The sequence below is a fragment of the Bos grunniens genome, chromosome 15 (assembly GCF_055505025.1).
Source record: "Bos grunniens cultivar Pamir isolate PY7600 chromosome 15, Bosgru_T2T1.0, whole genome shotgun sequence".
In the NCBI taxonomy this organism is placed as follows: domain Eukaryota; kingdom Metazoa; phylum Chordata; class Mammalia; order Artiodactyla; family Bovidae; genus Bos; species Bos grunniens.
Window position 1 is genome coordinate 62219332 of NC_141179.1, and position 22364 is coordinate 62241695.

Here is a 22364-nt window from a genome sequence, read left to right on the forward strand (position 1 = left end):
GTGTCCATATGTGCATGGATTTATCTCTGGGCTTTCTATTTTATTCCATTGATCAATATTTCTGTCTTTGTGCCAGTACCATACTGTCTTGATAACTGTGGCTTTGTAGTAGAGCCTGAAGTCAGGTAGGTTGATTCCTCCAGTTCCATTCTTCTTTCTCAAGATCGCTTTGGCTATTCGAGGTTTTTTGTATTTCCATACAAATTGTGAAATTATTTGTTCTAGCTCTGTGAAGAATACTATTGGTAGCTTGATAGGGATTGCGTTGAATCTATAAATTGCTTTGGGTAGTATACTCATTTTCACTATATTGATTCTTCCAATCCATGAACATGGTATATTTCTCCATCTATTAGTGTCCTCTTTGGTTTCTTTCACCGGTGTTTTATAGTTTTCTATATATAGGTCTTTAGTTTCTTTAGGTAGATATATTCCTAAGTATTTTATTCTTTCCGTTGCAATGGTGAATGGCATTGTTTCCTTAATTTCTCTTTCTGTTTTCTCATTATTAGTGTATAGGAATGCAAGGGATTTCTGTGTGTTGATTTTATATCCTGCAACTTTACTATAGTCATTGATTATTTCTAGTAATTTTCTGGTGGAATCTTTAGGAAATAAAAGGAATCCAAATTGGAAAAGAAGAAGTAAAACTCTCACTATTTGCAGATGACATGATCCTCTGCCCGAAATCTTTCCCAGCATCAGGAACTCTCAATAGTCTTCACCACACCAGAGTTCTAGAGCAGCAATTCTTTGGGACTCAGCCTCCTTTATGGTCCAACTCTCATGTCCATACATGACTACTGGAAAAACCATAGCTTTGACTCTACGGACCTTCATCAGCAAAATGATGTCTCTGCTTTTTAAATACACTGTCAAGGTTTGTCATAGCTTTTCTTCCAAGGACCAAGCATCTTTTAATTAATCAATACAATAAAACAAAATCAAAATAAAAGAAATAGTTCTTCTGAAAGAATAGGTAAAATCATCACCATATGAGCTTAATATGATATCATTCTTAGAAAATTTATGTAAATGGATGAGAAATTAACAAAAAGAATGCTTAATAAAGTTGTCAAGCACAAAATAAATTATAAATCATTGATTGTTTTTTGTTGCTGTTCACCAAAGATATGTATTTAAGAAATACAGTAGGGGAAGTTCATTCCAACATCAAAGCTGCTCAGAGTGACAATTAATTTAAAATATTAGGCCCTTATAAAAATCTTAAAATTTTATTGAAGGACAAAAATATTTATATATATATATATATATAACAATGTCACACAATTCAATCTGGCTTCAAAGATCGAATATTCTAAAAGGTGTCAATTCTTATGAAAGTAATAGCCTAACACAGCTATAGTCAAAACTTTTGTAGGATGATTTTAGGGTGCTGAGTCAACTAGAAAAAAGTCAACTAGAAAAATCAACATGGCTTCCCTGGAGGCTCAGTGGTAAAGAATCTGCCTGCCAATGCAGGAGAAACGAATTCAATCCCTACTCTGGGAAGGTTTCTCATTATATGGAGCAACTAAACCTGTGTATTGAGCCTCTGCTCTAGAGCCCAGGAAACTGTAACAACTAAGCCCACAGGCTGAAACGACTGAAGCCCACATGCACTAGAGGCCGTGCTCTGCAACAGAAGCTGCCTCAATAAGGCCACGCGCCTTAACTAGAGAGCAGCCCCTACTTGCCACAACTAGAGACAAGCCTGGGCAGCAATAGCCACAGACTCAGAACAGCCAAAACAAATGAATACATAAATGAAATTTTTAAAAATATCAACAGGCAAGGAAAATTAAGTAAAACTGAAAAGTACAACAATAGGAAACTCTTATCAGATTTTAAAGTATATTAAACTATAATAATTCTAAAAGTATCAGATAACTTAAAAGAAGACGCTAATAAGAATTCAGTATATATAATCAGAAAGTTTGTATTCCAACTCAGTGGGAAGAACAAAAATGATTATTCGGTAAGTAGGGCTGAGATAGTAATTTTAAGCCCAAAATAAAGCAGAGAAAATAGCTTCACTCAAATTTTACACCAGAAAAAAGTTTCACACAATTTAAAAAGTAAGAGGGAAACAGACAATTATAAAAATCTTAAGAAAAAATCAGATGAATCTTTTTTGTGTGTTTGTTGTTTTTATTTTTATTATTTTTAATATAAATTTATTTATTTTAATTGGAGGCTAATTACTTTACAATATTGTATTGGTTTTGCCATACATTGACATGAATCCGCCATGGGTGTACACGTGTCCCCTATCCTGAACCCCCCTCCCACCTCCCTCCCTATCCCCTCCCTTTGGGTCATCCCAGCGCACCAGCCCCGAGCACCCTGTATCATGCATCAAACCTGGACTGGTGATTCGTTTCACATATGATAATATACATGTTTCAAAGCCATTCTCTCAAATCATCCCACCCTCATCCTCTCCCACAGTGTCCAAAAGACTGTTCTATACATCTGTGTCTCTTATGACACGAAACAGTGAAAGTCACTCAGTTGTGTCTGACTCTGCAACACCATGAACTGTAGTCTACCAGGCTCCTCTATCCATGGAATTCTCCAGGCAAGATACTGGAATGGGTAGCCATTCCGTCTACAGGGAATTTCCCTGACCCAGGGATCAAACCCAGGTCTCCTACATTGCAGGAGATTCTTTACCATCTGAGTGACCAGGGAAGTCTTATATGATATAAGGATAGTAAAATACTATTGGAACTTGAAAAAGTAAGAACAAACTTTAAAGATACATTAATTTCTGCACATTAAAAAATCTCTCAGATACTGTGGCAAATTGGAAATTTGTTATAATAAATCTGACAAAGTTATGCATAGCTTATTGCCATAGAAAAAAAATTTATATTAGTGTGAAAAATATTCACAGACTACTAATAAATGGTAAAAATAAAGCAAAACAAATAAAAATCACTGTTACAAGTAATTAATGACATATAAATTGAAACACAGATATAACATTCTCTCCTGTCAACTTGCAAATACATATTTCTAAGTGACTGCAATTAGCATTGTTGATTACTCATGTAAACAGCATGTTAGTAGGAACACTCATTCAAACTTGTGGGAGCATCAGGTGCTGAAATATTCCTAGAAAACAATCTGGTGATAGCTGTCAAAATTCTCCAGCACATCTACATAATTTGACATAGAAATTCTTCTAAGAATTTATTTGGCAGAGATAATCAGAAATTTTAAAAGGATTTATGTGTAGATATGTTATTTGGATTATGTTTTATGATAGCAAAATTAGAAACAATCTAAATGGCAAACAATAGAAAACTGGATGAGTAAGTAATAATCCAACCATTTGATAGAATATGATGATGCCATTGAAAATAATGTTTTGATAAAGAATATTAAATTATGCAGGCAAAAAGTTACATGAGCTTGTTTGATGAATAATTACACATATTAATGTAATCTAACATGATGACAATGGCAAACAAATGTATAAATATATAGAAACCATGTGAATAGATCTACTAAAATCATAATAATTGCGGTTATTTGTGGGAGTCAGAATTTTCATTTCCTTCTTGGTGCTTTTTCTGTTTCTAATTTTAATGCAAAAATGACTGTATGCTGTTCTACAATTAGAAAATATAACAATAATCTATTCTTCAAATAATCCAAAATTTCATATTAATTACAACAGATTCACATGGTTTCATACAGTTTCACAAAATTTTTCCTAAATTTTCCGTAGTAATAGTAGCTATCTTCTGCGTAGGCTGCCTAAACGAATACCACCAGTTCTGGAGCCTACTAAGTCAAGACCAAGCTGTGGTTTAATATGGTTTCTGGTGAGAGCTCTTCCTGGCTTATAGACAGCTGCCTTCTTGTAGTGTTCTCATATGATGGGAGAAGACAGAGAAATCTGTCTTTCTCTTCTTATAAACCCGCACATTATTTCAGGTTAGGGCTCCACCCTTAAGGTCACATAACATTAATTACCTCTTCAAAGCCCCGTCTCCAAATACAATCACATTGGAGGTTAGGATTTTAGCATAAGAATTGGAAGTGGGAAAAGGGGGACCACAATTCAGTCCTAGCAGCGAATATTATGTATTTTTTTCCGCTCCAAGGCAACCAAAGAGTAGGATGATAACTGAGTTTCTACCTTGACTGGGAGAAGTGGGGAGCTGTCCTAGAAATATGTAGATAGGTCTCTGGAAGAAATTCCTGCAGCTTGAAAAAAACCAGATGTTGCTGCCAAGTCGCTTCACTTTCGTCCAACTCTTTGCAACAGATTGTAGCCCATCAGGCTCCTCTGCCAATGGAATTCTCCAGGCAAGAATACTGGAGTGGGCTGCCATTTCCTTTTCCAAGGGATTTTCCCAACCCAGGGATCAAACCCGGGTCTCCTGTATTGCAGGCAGATTTTTTACTGCCTGTGCCACTCTGGGAGGCCCTGAAAAAAATCCTACATAAGGATAACTCTTATATTTTCCCTTACTTTACCACTAAAATGTCACTAGTGTATAGAAATTGTGTTTCCTGTTTATAATTAGGTGGGCGCCTTCATGCTAAATTGTTAAATTCATCCTAAATTGCCTGTCATGTCCTACTGTTTGTGACCCTATGGACTGTAGCCCATCAGGCTCCTCTGTTCATGGGATTCTCCAGGCAAGACTAGAGTGAGTTGCCAGGCCCTCCTACAGAGGATCTTCCTGACCCAGGGATCGAACCTGCATCTCATGTCTCCTGCACTGGCAGGCAGGTTCTTTACTACTAGCACCACCTAGGAAGCCCATTATAATCAAGGGAATGAATGTTACTTAATAGAAATATATACCAAATACAAACAGGAGTTAAATCTATAGCTGTTTCACTTGGTTTTCACGAAGATCTATTTTACACCAGACTCAGTTAATGAGTTTACAAAAATCTTAAAAAAAAATAAATTTGGGAGGAAAAAAAGACATTTCAGTACAATTAGGTTCTAAAATGTCCAGTTAACTTTTGACCTTTAATGATGTTCTTAATTCTCAGCTTTTCAAATACATGTAAATTTACTCAAGTTCCTCCTTTAAAGTGGGTAATATAAATTACATGTTTAAATTCTGCAATAACAAAAGCTCATAATAGACGAACAATGTTCTTTACATAATTCTTCACCTATTTTGTGAGTTTTCATAGACCCGGTACTCTCAGGGTGGTACACATGGGCACCACAGAACTATTTCATATTCCCTGAGGACATGAGGTACTGCCCTCTACAAATTAAAAAAAAAAGATCTGTTTCTCATTCATTCAGCTTCCACTCATGCATTCAGAACTATGCTTGGCTGTGAGAGAGCACATTGGTTTTGAAATTCTGTGGAATAGGAAAGATATTGCAGGGATGGGAGAAGACAGATGCTGTAGGACCATAGAAGGAAGGGCTTGGATAGTCATAAATCAGAGAAATATGATGGCCCTGAAGAAAGAACCACTAACCCTGTGGGGGTGGGGGAGGCACTGATGACAGACGACCCTACATCAGTTGCAGATGAGAGATGCTCCAGCCACGTTCAAAGACTGAGTAGGAAGAATGTGGTTAAATCATCCAGAATAGCCACAGCAGTGAAAAAAGTTGAGGGGAAAACCTGCATTAAGGGATTCAAACACCATCTGGGGGTTTCGTTGTAGAAAGTAGAGGAAAGCACTCTGAAAAGCATTCTGTTCCTCATTCTTCAGGTAAAAGTACCAGCCACTGAAACTCTGAGCTTCTCTGGAATCGGCACTGTTAGCCAGATTCACCGTAAAATCTGAACCCTACTCTTCCTGTATTCATACCCACAGTCCATTTTCCTGGAGTATTCTTTACAGGCTGATAGCCTGAAAAGACACATTTCTAATTGATCACAAAGAATCTCAAACAGATCCCTAAAAACAAAAACAGAATGGAAAAGGAAAGGAAGGAGATTAGAAAGAGCATTTTTTAACAAAACAAAAGAAGAAATGATGTGCAGAAAGCTTTCTAGACATTGCCTAAGTATCCTTCTATACACCAAGCCCATATTAATCTCCTCCAAACATTGGCTTTACTATGCCATTGTTATTCAGAGACAACTAGTGCTCATGCGCTTTAGTCTGGGATAGTGTAATGGACTGAATTGTGTCCTCCCCAACACTCAGGTTAAGAGACATTAGAGCGTGCTCTCTCTCTCCACATAAGGACAGAGGAAAGGTTGTGTGACCACACAGTGGTGAGAAGTCAGCCATCTGCAAGCCAGAAAGAAAGTCCATATCAGAAACCAACCCTGATGCCACCTTGATCTTGGAATTTCCAGCTTCCAGAAGTGTGAGAAATAATTTTCTGTTGTCTAGGCCACCCAGTCTGTGGTTTTTTGTTATGGCAGCCCACGTAGACTATGCAGAGAGTATATGGTCTCCACCATACATGCTTTTAAACAATTTCTCCAGTTGTCTGTATCTCTCCCTATTTCTTAGTTCAAGTACCATCTATTAATACTTAATTGGTTTATGAATCTAACACCCATACCTCTGTGTGTGCTGCTCCTCATCCTTACTCTGCCTAAATGTTGACTCTTGCCCATTGATCAAATTCCATCAGAGGTCCTGATCGAGTCCATTGTGGAGCTTTCTCCTTCACCCCAGGTGGGCACGATGTTCCCTCCTCTGAACTACTATTGATCTTCCTGCATGGATTACTGATCTGACCTTCATCACATGCTGTTGCTGCTAAGTCGCTTCAGTCATGTCCGATTCTGTGCGACCCCATAGACGGCAGCCCACCAGGCTCCCCCATCCCTGGGATTCTCCAGGCAAGAACACTGGAGTGGGTTGCCATTTCCTTCTCCAATCGCATGAAAGTGAAAAGTGAAAGTGAAGTCGTTCAGTTGTGTCCGACCCTCAGGGACCACGGGAAAGTCCATGGGATTTTCGAGGCAAGAGTTTTGGAGTGGGGTGCCATTAGTACTTCTCTAAAAGGAGTGGCAGCTCCCTTAGCAAATGCATTCTTCTTACAATCTGGGTTCAGCATAACAAAATATGGAACACATAGAAAAACACATAATAAAGAAAGACTGTCTCTATTAGATCACCAGTAATAAGACCATCCAATAAACACTTCCAAAAATAAAATCCATCCAGTCTTTTTCTTTAATGTGTGTGCATACATGTTTATAGAATTCAACTCTATGTGCTTTATAGTATGCTTCTTTCATTTAGTATATCTTGAACATCTTTACTGTCATTATTCTTTCTAAAGTTGATTTTTTTTATAATATCCCATTCTACATACTATAATTCATTTAACCAGCTCCCTATTTGTGTTTATTTCTAATATTTCTATGCTATAAATAACCTATGATAAATACTATTATCAAATAACCTTTGCATAAATTCATGAAAATATCCTTGGGATAAGATTCAATAACAGAAGTGCATTTTCTTATGATTTGTATAGCCACATGGTCCTACAAAAAGTTGTACTCCTATTACCATGAGAGTGCCCATTTCTTTATAAGCCTAAGTAAAGCTGGATGTATTTTCAAATGTTTTGCCAATTGTAAATATGAATGTAATGAGAACACAGCTCATGTGCTATTTTATGTCTCCTATTGCTACCACTACTATTGAGGTTAACCTGTTGATTATACTACACTATAAACTTTTCAAACTCTTTTCACACACATAAATTAGAGTAATACTTTATAGCATCTAGCACAGTGCCCTTTATGTACAAAGCTCATAAAAAAACTATATGGTCATGCAATAATATGTATGGAGTGCCTTTTACATGCTACATGAGAGTCACATAAATCCAAAAGTCATTCCTTCACTAGGTATATGTACTTTTTATAAAAGTTACTCTAAGTTTTTGCTCTCCTGAGTTTGAAAGTCCATCTTTAATCCTATTGTCTCTGCTCTACTCTTTATTTATTAATCATTTCATATTCCCTCACTAACATATGAGCTCTCGTTGCAATGGTTAGGTACAATTTAATAAACTGTGATTTTCTGAGAAATGTTTCAGCTTTTTTATAGAAATTGTTCTAGGATATTCTCTCCTGAAAAAGCCATCATTCATTTTTAAAAAATCACTTTCTTTTTCTTCATGTGTATAAAGTCCCTTTGCTTACATTCCTAGTTTTGAATGTATTGTCTGCATTTTTCTCTTTCTCAAGCACAGCAAATCTGTTGTCAACTTCTGAGATGTAATTGCTTTCACAGTTCTTATTCAAAGTCCCTGTCAAAGAAGGGTTGTCTCCATCACACTCTGAATCACCACCGTGAGGGGCATAGCCCTTCTGCAGCGCCCCTGACACTCTAGGTGCCCCAGCAGCCTCCACGAACTCCTCCAGGCTCATCTGTTGCACTGTCTTGCCTTTTCCTCCATCCTCCACCAACATCTCATCCTTATGTGACTTCCTCTTATCCCAGAAAAAGTTATAAAAAACATTTCACAAAATAATAATAAGAACATTTTTACAATGTATTATAAGATATCACTGCAACAAATAAGAATTTTTGAAATTCTACCAAAATCCATTTCCTAGGTACCTAAAGTTTTTATTTAAAGCTGAAGACAAAATATCAAATTTGAGAATTGTATCCTGATATTGCAAACAATAAATGAACTGCTACTCATCTTCTCCTTAGTCTTTTACTTTTGAAAAGTGGAAAGTCTGCCATAATTCTCAGACTCTGGGCATCAAGAATATGACAGGTTTCCTCTAGTGAATACTGTGGTTTTCCCCACAGAGAACATATCTAGAGGATAATCACGCTTTTGTGAACGAGGCTTAAAATGGAAGAGGAAGACTATTTTAAATTATTTTCAAGTTTCGATTTTACTCTTTGACTGCAGAGGGTTTAACTGTTATTGTTCTCTGCCAGCCAAGTGTCATTCTGGTGCACACATTACGTCACGCAGAGCTGTACTCCAGATTTTCATACACATAAATTCATTTAATAATCATCTCAACCCTGTGATGAAAGTATTACTCTCCCATTTTACAGATGAGAAAATGAGGTTTAGAGAGGGAAAATAATTTGCCTGATCTAACAATCTAGAAATGTCAGAGTTGGCATTTGAACCTAGCCTTATGAAACATTCTCCTTTCACACTAAATTTACCTCTGAAATAGTTTTGCCCCAGGCATAAGTGCCATCTTCAAGTCTGCCTCCATTTAGGTAAATCCATACTCGTTTTGCATTGGGCTGTTTATACAGGTTGCTCTGCTTGAATGCTGTACATTTAGGTGCAATGAGAGAATTTCTCTTGGATTGCAGTTCTTGGACTTCAGAAAGGTGTGCCTGTTAAGAAAAGTCCAGAGAGTGCCATGGTTAGAGAACTGTCTGTTTAGTGTGTGTGTGTGTGTGTGTGTGTGTGTGTGTGAAAGACAGGAATATCTTATCATTGTACGTTATGTTGAAAAAAATTTAGGAAATACATTACCATCTCCTATCACTGACTCTTCTGTAATTCCCCTTGCTTCAGTGAATCACTATAGGCAATAATAGCCATTAGAGTAGTAACAATAAGGCACTTATTTTGGCAAAGTACTTAACTTTCATTTATAATTTAGAGAAATGAATAGAGATGTGTTTTTGGATTTGTGCATGGTGTTTCTCCTACTGAGTGATTTCTCTGCATCTAACAAATGAGTTTTTTATTAGAATCACAACATCATTTCCTTTAACCAAGAAACGCTTAAGGGAATGTACATGACTGTTGTTTAAATCTTTACTCTCTGTCTTTTAAAATACAGCGGCCACCCTTATACTCTGCCAGATCCCTGCCAGGCAGCTTTTCATCCTACTTCAAGCATGTCCTAGTTCAATGCTTTGCATTCATTCCCTGGTCAGTGATTTATCCTTCTTAGCTTGGCAAGAAGTCATATTTCTAGCAATGTCAATTTCTTTTTTTTCTAGTAACCTTGACTTGTGCACACGCCTAAGATTTAGATTGAACACATTTCACGATTTGAGAAACCCTATTAAATAAGAACACATCATTTTGATGAAAAACTTTACAAAGCAAAAAGTTTTCTCCAGTCTCTATCCCCAGCCCTCTCTCAACCGCTGACCTTTCTTGTCTTGACTTTTTTATTTCTGGCAATCCTGACTGATTAATCAACTGGACTGAAACTGCTTTTTTGAATTCCTCACTTCCGAATGTCTCCATTGCAATTAGTATTTTGCTCCTTCCTCTTTTTACAGATTGAGACATACCCTTAGGAGTGATGAGCAATGAAGCCATAAGGCTCAACTTGACTACACTTATTATAATTACCTTTGTACATATCCACTGGGCCTTTTTCTCTTCTTTGCTAAGGTCATAATTTCTGGTCTCCATTCAAACAAAACAGACTTTCCTAGGAGCTGGCTGTCTCTTAGATAGCTACTCTCCAAATGCCAACTCAATGCTTGGCATATGCTTATGTGGTCATAACCGACCAGATGCTAAGAATAAATTAATAGCATAATGTAAAAAAATTTAATACTGTAGTTTTAAAAGCTTATAAAAGAGGCTGAGCCTTTAATGTCTGGAGTCCTAAAGAGCATACCTCTGTATGTCTTATGAGATCCATGAGTTTAATTTCCTCTTGAGTCTGCTCAGTCCAGCCTCCTTCCACTACCACCAGCTGCACAGGGCTTTTGTTGGGAACCATGGTGGCTGGCTGACATGCTGCTACCCGCCGCCCTGGGGAAAGAAGTCACTAGAAATGTTGTTTCTGATGATAGGCGTTCAGATTTCAAATAAATTGGTTTGGCTTTCTATGCATAAATCATTCCACTTGGGAGCAGAGGCTAAAATACTAAATATATCATAAAAGCGAAGATGCCTAAGGTAATAAGATCTAACAATGGTTCTTCATATGGGAGCTGGAGGCTTTAAATAGCCAGGATATGCATACTCACTGTACAGATAAAAAAGAAAGATAACATGCTGACTTCCACACTGGCCCCAGCCTCTCATCCACGATATGGTTCAGTGGTAATTTAGTCAAATAGAATCCATGACCTATATAGCCCATCATCTCTTCCAGTCATGGAACATATGTTTTGTTCTCTTCACTAATAATAAGCCTTTCCCCCACAATTAGCTTAGCAGCCTGGGGATTAAGTATTTCTAAAATAATATTAACCCAAGAGACAGGAGGCCTTTTTTTTTCCTATCTAATAATACCCCGTGAGCACGATTAGTTTCTGACACCTCTGCTGTGTCCTTTGCGCTCTTAAGAAGCTGTAATAAGAGAAAATATTTATTAGAATACTGTATTCTAAAGAATCACAGGCATAAGTTAATAAGTGTGGTGATTTGTATTTATGTATTCTTTCAGCTAGATGACTTTCAATCATTATGAAAGAGGTTTAAAGGTCACACTTATTAAATTGTTTCCTTTTTCTGGGTTGAAGATATACTCAGCACTGAGTCTCATACTCAGAGAAGTTGATCTCCCAACTTTTTAAGGTACAGATAATGTTTTCTCTGGTATATCCCTTCTAGAAATTGATGCTGAACACCAGCTATCTGTCAGACATGGTGCTAGATGGTGCCAATACAAACATGTAGGAGACCAAGCCTTTGCCTCTAAGGCTTACACTTTGGAAAGGAAGCCAAATGTCAAGGAAATGATTACACCAATAATTGATTGTAAGTGTGTTGCACCCCTGAAGTACAGGGTGTGTAAAAAATCATGTAACAGGCCTTTCTGACCTAGTCTGCTGTGTCAGGGAAGGCTTCTTTGAGAAAGTAACACTTAGATGGATAAAATAATAGAAATACTGAAATGAAGTCAAGTCCTAATTTTGTTGCCAGGGGACTCTTAACGTGCAGGTTTTCATACCCTGACTATGAACACGGCCCTCTGGAAATAACTCAGTATTTGTAGAGGATAAAGCGCTGGTGCTTTTATAGCTCAAGTTTGTGAAAATAGATCCAGCAATAAAAATACGTGGCAGCAATGACTTTTCAGGGAAATCAGAACTCTATGTACCTTATTATCATTCATATGCAATTTATGGATGTGAAGAAAACATAATTGAGTCAACAGCCAATGAATTCCAGTGACAAGGCCATTAGCCAGCATGCTTGGGAGAAGAGCATAGTGGTGCCAGAAAAATGCACAACACGAATTTATGTTAAATATAGCTTTTAGCTGACTCTATTCATAATGTGCTGGTAGCATTAATTTAGGACACATAAATTCTTATGGATAATATCTCAATAAATATTTTATTTGTAATGCATTTTGAACACTACAATTTTGCTTAACTAAAGGCAGTTCTCTGATAGTTTATCATTTACACTGTTGAGAGCCAGGATCTGAACATAAGAAACAGCAAAAAACATTATGCATTATTTGGTATTTGTCAACTTGTTTCTAATGTTCTTAAGAAAATGAAAGCACTTGCCAGTGCCTCTAACCAGCATGTTTTGGAGGTTTATAATGTTTTAAAAGGATATAATGTCATCACACGGAGAAGGCAATGGCACCCCACTCCAGTACTCTTGCCTGGAAAATCCCATGAACGGAGGAGCCTGGTGGGCTGCAGTCCATGGGGTCGCTAAGAGTCGGACACGACTGAACGACTTCACCTTCACTTTTCACTTTCATGCATTGGAGAAGGAAATGGCAACCCACTCCAGTGTTCTTGCCTGGAGAATCCCGGGGATGGCAGAGTCTGGTGGGCTGCCGTCTATGGGGTCGCACAGAGTCGAACATGACTGAAGCGACTTAGCAGCAGTAGCAGCAATGTTATCACAAAAGGTGTGGGTTTAGGGAAAGGTTTTCATAGCAAACTATTATTTATGTAGGTAAGAATAATAAATAGAAACCCCCAAAATGGACTCAATAAATTGTTTTTTATTTTTGTTATATTTTCCATATTTTCTATTTTATTTACATGAGATTGAGGAGGGGCAAATCATGTGTGTGTGCTGTGTGCTAAGTCACTTCAGTCATGTCTGACTCTTTGTGACCCCATGGACCATAGTCCACCAGACTCCTTTGTCTGTGGGATTCTCCAGGCAAGAATGCTGGAGTGGGGGAAATCAAATCTAACTATTAGAGCACATGAGTACTTTGCTGTTCTTTCTGACTATCAGTCTCACGTGAATAGCTCTCCTCAGGCCTCTTCTTCATCGGGAGGGCCCATTCTGTTCAGCACCACACATGCCTAAAAGGATTAGCCCACCTCACTTGGGATTTAGTTAGCAGTTCCATTTAGCTCTCACACTAAATAAAATGTTCCAGCATTGCCTTTATATGTAACAAAGGTGATACTTTGGCCTGATCTGCCATCCCTCAGTTTTGTTTATCAGTTTCTAAGACCCTAAGTGGGAAAATGGACAGCCTTCTCAGTATTTATTGAATATTTGTTCTATGCTAAGCATGTATAAATATTTGACATCTATAACTTAATCATAAAAATTGTACAAAGTTATTACTAGTATTTGATTAATATTAGCAAAGATCATGCTTACAAATGAAATGTAAAATCAGCTTAGTACAGTATATGCTCAGTGAACATTTGCTGCATTTACCAATGGCTACAATAGTAAGAATGATGCTAAAGCTGAAACTCCAGTACTTTGGCCACCTCATGTGAAGAGTTGACTCATTGGAAAAGACTCTGATGCTGGGAGGGATTGGGGGCAGGAGGAGAAGGGGACGACAGAGGATGAGATTGCTGGATGGCATCACTGACTCGATGGATGTGAGTCTGAGTGAACTCCGGGAGTTGGTGATGGACAGGGAGGCCTGGCGTGCTGCAATTCATGGGGTCGCAGAGAGTCGGACACGACTGAGCGACTGAACTGAACTGAACAATAGTAAGATATAATCAATGTCATCACTATTCATATCTTCCAAACCTCCTCTTTCATCCAATACTCAAGAAGCTCACAATCCAACAGGGACTGCAGTTAACTGAATTTAAACTTGTTCTTATTTATTCTCATAATCCCAACAATTATTAATAGAAAAGACCATCCTCTGAATAGGTATTTTAATAAGACCTATTCTGAATTTACATTTAACAGCAGAAAATGTAACAGACAAGATTTATCTAAAAGAAACTACATTAATGGATTTCCCCCATAATGGACACCATCTTACCAAATAGACTGTTTTCAACAGTGATATTGTAGATGATGCCAACTGAATTTTAAAATGTCTTTTTAATGCTGAATTATAATAAAAGTTAAAGACATAATATAAAATCAGAATTCAATAAAAGCAGCTCTGCCAGGTACTATTTTTAACGTTACTTTCTATTGATTTAATTGGATAAAAATTAAAATAGAGCTTAGAAAACTCATTGGGGTAAGTGGTTGAAATTCCGGTTATTCTTTAATGAAATAATTCCACAACTACTCAGAGGAAAAATAAGGGTATAGGAAAATTTATAACGTAACATAGGAGAAACAGTCATATGATCCAGTATGTAATAAAATGATACGGGCTATCAGATGGGAGGTTCAGGATATGATAAACCATACTATTCCTGACCTAGAATATTAGGAAAGTAAGCTGAAAAGTAAATAATGAGAAGTGATCTAAAAAAGCAGGAGAGAGAACTAAATTGTGTCAAAAGGAAACTAAATTGTATCAAAAGTTCAGAGTTAAGAAAGCATATAAGTCTGCTGCTGCTGCTAAGTCACTTCAGTTGTGTCTGACTCTGTGCAACCCCATGGGCGGCAGCCCACCAGGCTCCTCTGTCCATGGGATTCTCCAGGCAAGAACACTGGAGTGGGTTGCCATTTCCTTCTCCAGTGCTTGAAAGTGAAAAGTGAAAGTGAAGTCGCTCAGTCGTGTCCGACTCTTAGCAACCCCATGGACTGCAGCCCACCAGGATCCTCTGTCCATGGGATTCTCCAGGCAAGAGTCCTGGAGTGGGGTGCCATTGCCTTCCCCACCTATAAGTCTAGGGGACTGAAAAAAAAAAAAAAAACTCCACATGGGTGGAGTGGAATGAATAAGGGGAGGAAGAAGTTTCCAGAGAACCAGATCATGAAGGACAATATTAAGGACTTTCACTTTTGCCATAAAGATAATGAGGAACTTTGAAAGGTTTTATGCCTGGAATAGTGTAACTCCTTTGCCTTTCTGCATTATCACTCCAGGTCCAGAATGTCACCTCTATGCATAGGATGGATACCACTATCAAGTTGGGAGGCAGGGAGATCAGTTAGAAAGCTGGTCCAGTAACCCAAGGAATAGGCAACAATAGCTTGAACTTGGATAATGATAGTAGGAATTAAGGCCAGTAGAACTCATTTGAAAATAACACATTCAAAACAATAAGACTTAAGGATATTTGCTTAAAGATAGTAAGAGAGGGAAATTCCAAGGATGACTCCCAGGTCCTTGAGCTGGAATACCTCAGTGGATTGTGGCAATGTATACAGAAGAAATAAAGGAGGCATTGGTGTGATATATAATATGATATGAAATAAAATAGTGATAAGATAACTTCCCAGGTGGCTCAGTGGTAAATAATCCACCTGCCAATGCAGAAGATGCAGGTTCAATCCCTGGGTCAGGAAGATTTGCGGGAGAAGGAAATGGCAAGCCACTCAAGTATTCTTGCCTGGAAATTCCCATGGACAGAGGAGGCTGGCAGGCTACAGTCATGGGGTCACAAGTTAGTGACTAAACAACAACATGGTCATCACATGGGGATATGGCAACTTTAGTTATCATAGACGTGTCCATGGTACCTTCAAATGAAGATATCTAGAAGTTAGAGTAGTAGAGGTTAGCAATAGAAATAGATGCTTCTCAATTAGATGCAATAATTCTTTCGGTAAAAACTGAAAAACAGCCCTTTCAACCCAGAGTGCTGTCTAGGGCACTTAGAACTAATTGTCTCATTTATTGACGTGAGGTTCATGTGTTTCTGACGCCAGACAGTACAAATACTCAGGAGCTGAAATCCTGCTATGGCAGTAACAGAGCTTGAAAGGGATTCCTTCTCAGACTAAGTCCATAATGCACTTTCATCCTCAAAGAATAATTTAGTGTCTCAAGCACTGGGAACAATATAAGATCAGAAACTTAAATTCTGTGACAAAAAGGATCAAAGAAGAAGACTAATAGTGTCAATTTATCACTTTGTCTCTGAATAACATACCTTACGCTGCATAACGAGAGAGAGCCCTTCTGAGATAAAGACACTAATTTTGGAAGAACTTAGATTCAGTCCTTATTCAGATTAATTTAACAAAACTTCTTCCCAAGAAATACTCAAGAAATAACAGAAAGCTTTGTTAATGACTAATTCCAAAGTCCACAAAATGTCAGTTCAGGAATTGTTTCAAAATCAGTAAGCTGGTTACAGGATCCACACATCCTCCAAATTTTAAAAATGCATCTATATAAATCATGTGATATTCATATTAATATAAAATTTACAAGTATAAAAGTCAGTACTGAGAAGATATATTATTAAGTTTTAGACTCTCTCAAGTGATTTTTGTAATATAAAATATTCAGTTAAACATCTGGTATCTAATGGTAGAAAAAAAACTACCAGAAAATTGAGACTACACTTAACCGTGGTGATACTTGATTTCGTTCTTACTGACCTTTTAACTGTCTCATTTTGTGTTTCATGACATCTAGATCAGCCAAAATTTTGTCCTTTTTAAGCCAGTTCTGTCTTTCTATTTTTTCTGCTTTCTTCAAAGCTAGAATAATAAAAACACATGATGTTTTATTTTGCATTCTTTTTATCAACAATAATTTATCATGCAAGCCAATAATTTATAAAAAGAAGTTTCTGCTTCAAGAAATAGATTCAATTAGAAATAAGTAATTAAAAGGTAAGGGTCATTAAAAGAAACCTCATCTGAAAGATGACAGGGCTTAAGGCATTTTTTTATGGAATGCAGGGGGAGAAGAAGAACAGTGTTGTTTTATTATATAGATTTACCATATGCAATAGCCATATTTCATTTTCTACTTCCACAAACTATTTGGAGGTGATGAAAGCCTGGCTTGGAACCATTCATTTTTTAAACATCCACCTACTGCCTAAAGGGTGCAATTCTTAAAAATGAAAATGTGCAGACAGGTCGTCTTCAGTGTGAATTAAACTCATTTGTTATTTTCTAATGTATACCATTATTCTCAGTCTTATAGACCAAGAATCTCTTTATCAACTAAATTAGACATTTTCTATGCAGAATACTCCATTCCAATAAGAAAAAAATAGGCAATTGTGCAAATATAAGAGTACAGCTATCCTTGTGCACATGTTAATTGATGAACCGCCTGTTCTTTGCATAGATGTGATGTAATTAGGTTGACATTGTACATGTTTAATTCATTTTCTTATGGTGACAAAAAATTTCTCTCTCCCTTCATGCACTTGCTTGAAAGAAAGCAAAACCAAAACACTGACCATTTGGAGACAGAAATGGTTCACCACAAGATACCCAAATGGCAATAGGATTTCTGAGGATGCGGGTGAGCAAAGACGTATCTATATCATCCAAACTATCAGAGGTCACAGACTTCGGAGATGATTTGGTTTTCACTTTCATTCTTGAGTTTCCTGGGAAACAAATGACACATTTGCCATTGTTCAATGAATAATGAATAAATTTGCTTGCTGAATCATTTGTTTTTTCAAAATATTTCATTCTTCATTAATGACTTGATTTAAGCAGGTTAACGCCAAAACCAGATGCAAATACATAAATTTTGATCAGAAACTTCAATGCAAGTAAATAATTTAAACTAATTTTATTGTAAATATACATCTTAATTCCTTTCTTACCCTGTATCTAGTTATGAAAAAAATAAGAGATAGCTTACCCAAATATCTACTCTGAAATAGGGTAAAGTAAAGAGATAGAAAAAAGCAAGGAAAGGGAGAAAGGAGTATAGGAATTGACCGAAGCCAAAGATAAGGGGCTTCAGAGAATTAATCAATTAAATGATTAATAGTACCTATCTCATTCTGCTGTTGGGAAGATTTTAAAAAGGGAAGTGCTTAGAAAATATTAGTCTATTTAATTGTGCAAGCATCCAAAATTTCTAGATAATATTTTTATTATCACCACAATACTAGACATGAATGCCACATTGTTTTCTTTGCTGGAGATAAAGCACTATTTGGGCTCTGAGCATCCTTGTGGCTAAAGCAAAGAGGAGAACACCATTTCAAGATATGAATGGCTGACAGAGAGAGATGAATTCCTCAAGATACACTTTTCCAGGTCCTGAGATTTGAGAGAAACACTTAAGGATCTTCATAAAGGGGTTATTTGTCATTCAGCTAATAGTATCCTACTATACAAATTAATACAAGCTGAGAATTTACTATGTACTGGGCATTTCACTAAGACCTCTACCTACATTATCTCATGCAATTCTCAAAATGATACTCTGAAGTAGGTTCATTTCTCTTCTGCACAATAACTGAGACTTCATCACATAGCCAGGTGGGGGCAGAATCAGAATTAGAATCCAGGCCATCTACCTCCAGAGCCAGTGACCTTAACCATCACCTTTATATTAATAGTAAGCCTGATACTGAGTTTTTGATTGATGTCTGTTTCTTTTAACTTCCTCAATGCAAACTGATGGCATAACTCCAAGTTATGATTCAGTAAAGGGGACGGCCAGCTAATCTAATGCACCTGCATGATTCAAGGATAACCTTTAGAATATGAGGGGAAGGGATGGTCATACCCTTTTGGTAGACCTGCTCGAAATCACATTACTTCCAACCAGGTTTTATATAAGAATTTGAAGGAAGAATGTTCGAAATTGTAAATCTTCCAGAACCTGGAGATCAGATGTTCCATGTGCCAAATAAAGGCAGAACTATATGCTTTAGTGATCAGCTAGGCATTAAATGTTCACATAAATATGAATGTGTATTCCTAAGAGTATATATGATTATGAATACATATACATATGAATCTATACCATTTAGATCAATGCTTGGTTGATGCTCTGCCAATTTAATGATGTTAGTTACCATTATTGTGTGTGGGATTAAGTAAGGAAACCCCACTCTCCCGCCTATGTGTCTCTTCTTTATTCTCATACTATCACATTCATAGTGCTTCTGACATCAGACATGGGGAATTTTTTTCCCCACACCAACCACCTGTGAAACACTAGCAGAATGTCCTACAATTTAACTCAATTCTGACACTACCTACCTGGAGATAAGGTCAGATCTCACAGGTTAAGGGTGCAGTCTCACAACACTGCTCCCTGCTCACCCGTTTCAGACGTCCAGACCTGTGCTTCTGACTGATTGACAATAAATTGGACGTTCCCATGACACCCTCCTCGGGTTCACTTAATTTGCTAGAGCAGCTCACAGAATTCAAGAAAACCGTTTACTTACTGTTTGCGCATTTATTATAAAAGGATATGATAAAGGGTACAGATAAAACATCCAGATGAAAGAGAGGCATAGGGTCATAGGGTGAGGAAGACTCCATGTTCTCTCTGACACTCCGCTCGCCACGCACCTCCATGTGGTCACTCCGCTCTCTGCACCCTGTACTTTGGGGGTTTTCATGGAGACTTCAGAGAGGGACTAGAAGTGGAACTTATGATGAGTCATGTAGGCATGATTCAGCATAACTCCACTTCCTGTCCCTCTCTGAAGAACAGGGAACAGGGTGGACAATTCCAAGTTTCTAAGCACGGCTTGGACTTTCCGGGGACCAGCCCCCATCCAGAGTCCACCAGGACTCATCTCTTTAGAATCAAAGACACTGCTAGCACCCAGGAAACTCCAAAGAAGTTTGGAGCCCTGTGTCAGTAATTAGAACAAAAGCGGACACAAGTGCTCTTTACCACCTAGGAAAATGCACGAATTTGGGGAGTTCAGTGCCAGGAACTGAGGGCAGAGACCAATATTTTTTTCTAATGATTTTATAATGATATTGAAGGCCCTGCCTTCAAGTCGCACACAGTCTAGCGAGACACATAAAGACGTAAACACGTAAGTATAACACGACGTTCTAGGAGCTGGGAGTTTCTAGGAGCAGGGGAGATGGGCAGAGGCAGGCAAGAGGAGTCAGAGGACAGCAGGCGTAGAGAGGACACTTTCTCTCCTAATCGTGGGTAGAGATTTGCTCTGATCTAATCCAACTTTCTTAAGTGGTGTCCAGCTGGTTTTGATTCTGAATTTAAGAACTGAACCACTTACAGTAGATTCACGTTGTTGTATGGCAGAAACCAATATGACACTATAAAGCAATTATCCTCCAATTAAAAATAAATTTTTTTAAAAATTATAAAATTAAAAAAAGAAAAACAGAACCTGCTCATGTTGCACAAAGTAGCCAAACTGTCAAACATATTTTATAAACACCAGGAAATTTGGTTACTGTCTTGGTTCTGAGACCCAATTTGCATTAAAAAATTTTTTTCTTTAGTATTCTGCAAGGTAAAAATGATATGAGAATTTCATAGAAGAGTATCTTCCTGTAATTTTTTTTAATTCTCAAAGGAGTGACTGAATGAAAGACGTACATATAACTTTCATATGACCAAACATAAGTAGAATCAGCTAAATTCTGTAGCATGTAACCAACCTTTCATACTTTTAACAGGTGTCTCTTCAGTTCCAACAGTGTCTGCCTCTTCCTTTGGTTCCTCAGAATCTCTCTGAATACGAGATTCATCCAGAGCCCATAAAACCAAATTGCGCAAGGAACTTATGGTGGTTCCGTCTTTGGTGTATATTTTGGAGGCTGCTCTGGCCAGACCGAGTTGTTCTGTACATTCTGTAAGCAGCTAAAAACACAGACTATAAGGAACTGAGAGGAAACAGTGGTAGAACTGGGGATAATCAGGCAGAGTGTTATTTTAGAATTCTGAGAAAATTCTTTAATTTGAGAAAATAGAAAGCAATAACTACCAACTTGATCTTTGATTAGAGATGGTTTTTGATATTAGATTGTCCTATGTAATCTCACAAATTAGTCCAGTCCAGCTGTGAAAATTCTTAGCTCCAAAAATTGAACACAGCAGCTGATGTGTGTTAATACATTTTATCATCAGAAGTATTTATTTCCTAAGAAATGTTAACCTAGAAATTGACTTTCAACCATGTTGCTTTATAGTGAATAAAATTATTCCAACACTTCAGATGAGCTGCTTTAAAATAAATGAGTCATTGACTTTCAAACCAAGAACTGACACATTATTACTTCCATTTGGCAGATGGGAAATTGGGCTGAAAGGTTAATATTTTTGCCTAAGACCACAAAAGCCAGGGTCCCAGGGTGGAATTTGGAGCTGGTAACTTTTGTCCTTTGCCTAGACCATTGACCACCAATATTTTAATTTAAAAAATCTCTTCAGACTCAATCAAAGGGGTGAGTGAATAATTGTGTGTGTGTGTGTGTGTGAATATTTGCAAAGAAGTCTCCAGGGTAACTCCCCAACATATTTAACGTTGCATATAAAATACATTGATAAAGGTATTGGCCAGAACCTACAGACATAAGACCATTACCAAGCAACTGAAGGACAAAGCTGTGTTTGGACCCCAGGAATGCTCCTTCCTCCCCAGTGGGGAATAGCCTCTAAGACAGAAGCCACATATTCCCTCCTAGCACAACTCCTGCTTCTCCAATCTGAAAATAACCCTGTCACCGAGCAAGTGCTCAGCTTCTCCAGATGATAAATGAGGTGGGATCTCAGAATATTCAGATGACGTACAACTTGAAGTGGGAAAGGAAGGAAGGAAGAAAAGGCTTTCTGTCTGTCACAAGGGTAAAGAAATTCTGGTAGCTTTGCCTTCCCCTTGCTTTTTTTTTTTACCCTTCTTTGCTCTGGAGCCAATCTGAAAACTGTATTCTGTTTTCGCATTTTTCTAAGTCTATAGCCAAAGAAATACAATCAAAAAGAACGTCTTTAAGAAAACAGAGATCTTGATCTCATCAGCTTAAATGGGTAAAACTGGTCTGGGATATTTCTCACTCAATCCCATTGCTTTTTTTTTCTTGTCAGAAGAATCACCATTATCACTGCCTCTAAGGATGCAAGAAACATTTAAGTGATAGCCACTTACCATGGGGAATGTTCCAGCCACAATTAACTTTCCATTTCGATATCCGTCTCCATTTTTGTATGCAATTATTTTCACTGCCTTCTGGTTCGTAACTGCCATGCCACAATGAGATACAACTTGCGTGCAGGTCTTCATCCGTAAAGATAATAGATGCTCTTCATAATAACTCAAAGTGTTTTCAGCCTCACGAGAAGATAAATCAGTCTGATTTTTTTTTTAAAGAAAAACAACATAGATTGACTCAAACTTTTTTCCTTTTTAGTTTTATTTTGTTATACTTCAACCTTTTAATTTAATATGTGTTTGTACACGTA

General features: G+C 37.5%; 1 protein-coding gene across 5 annotated transcripts in view; it reads right to left on the reverse strand.

Moving 5' to 3' along the window:
* DCDC1 (doublecortin domain containing 1) overlaps nt 1-22364 on the reverse strand; it is a 472274-nt gene that overhangs the window by 11007 nt on the left and 438903 nt on the right. For all 5 annotated transcript variants that reach the window (XM_086340929.1, XM_086340926.1, XM_086340925.1 and 2 more), the window contains 6 exons: nt 22051-22254; nt 20567-20768; nt 17401-17553; nt 16583-16684; nt 10554-10690; nt 9121-9300 (listed from right to left, as the gene is read on the reverse strand). In XM_086340929.1, the coding sequence (XP_086197055.1) occupies nt 9121-9300; nt 10554-10690; nt 16583-16684; nt 17401-17553; nt 20567-20768; nt 22051-22254 (978 nt within the window). The remainder of the gene's footprint in view (nt 1-9120; nt 9301-10553; nt 10691-16582; nt 16685-17400; nt 17554-20566; nt 20769-22050; nt 22255-22364) is intronic.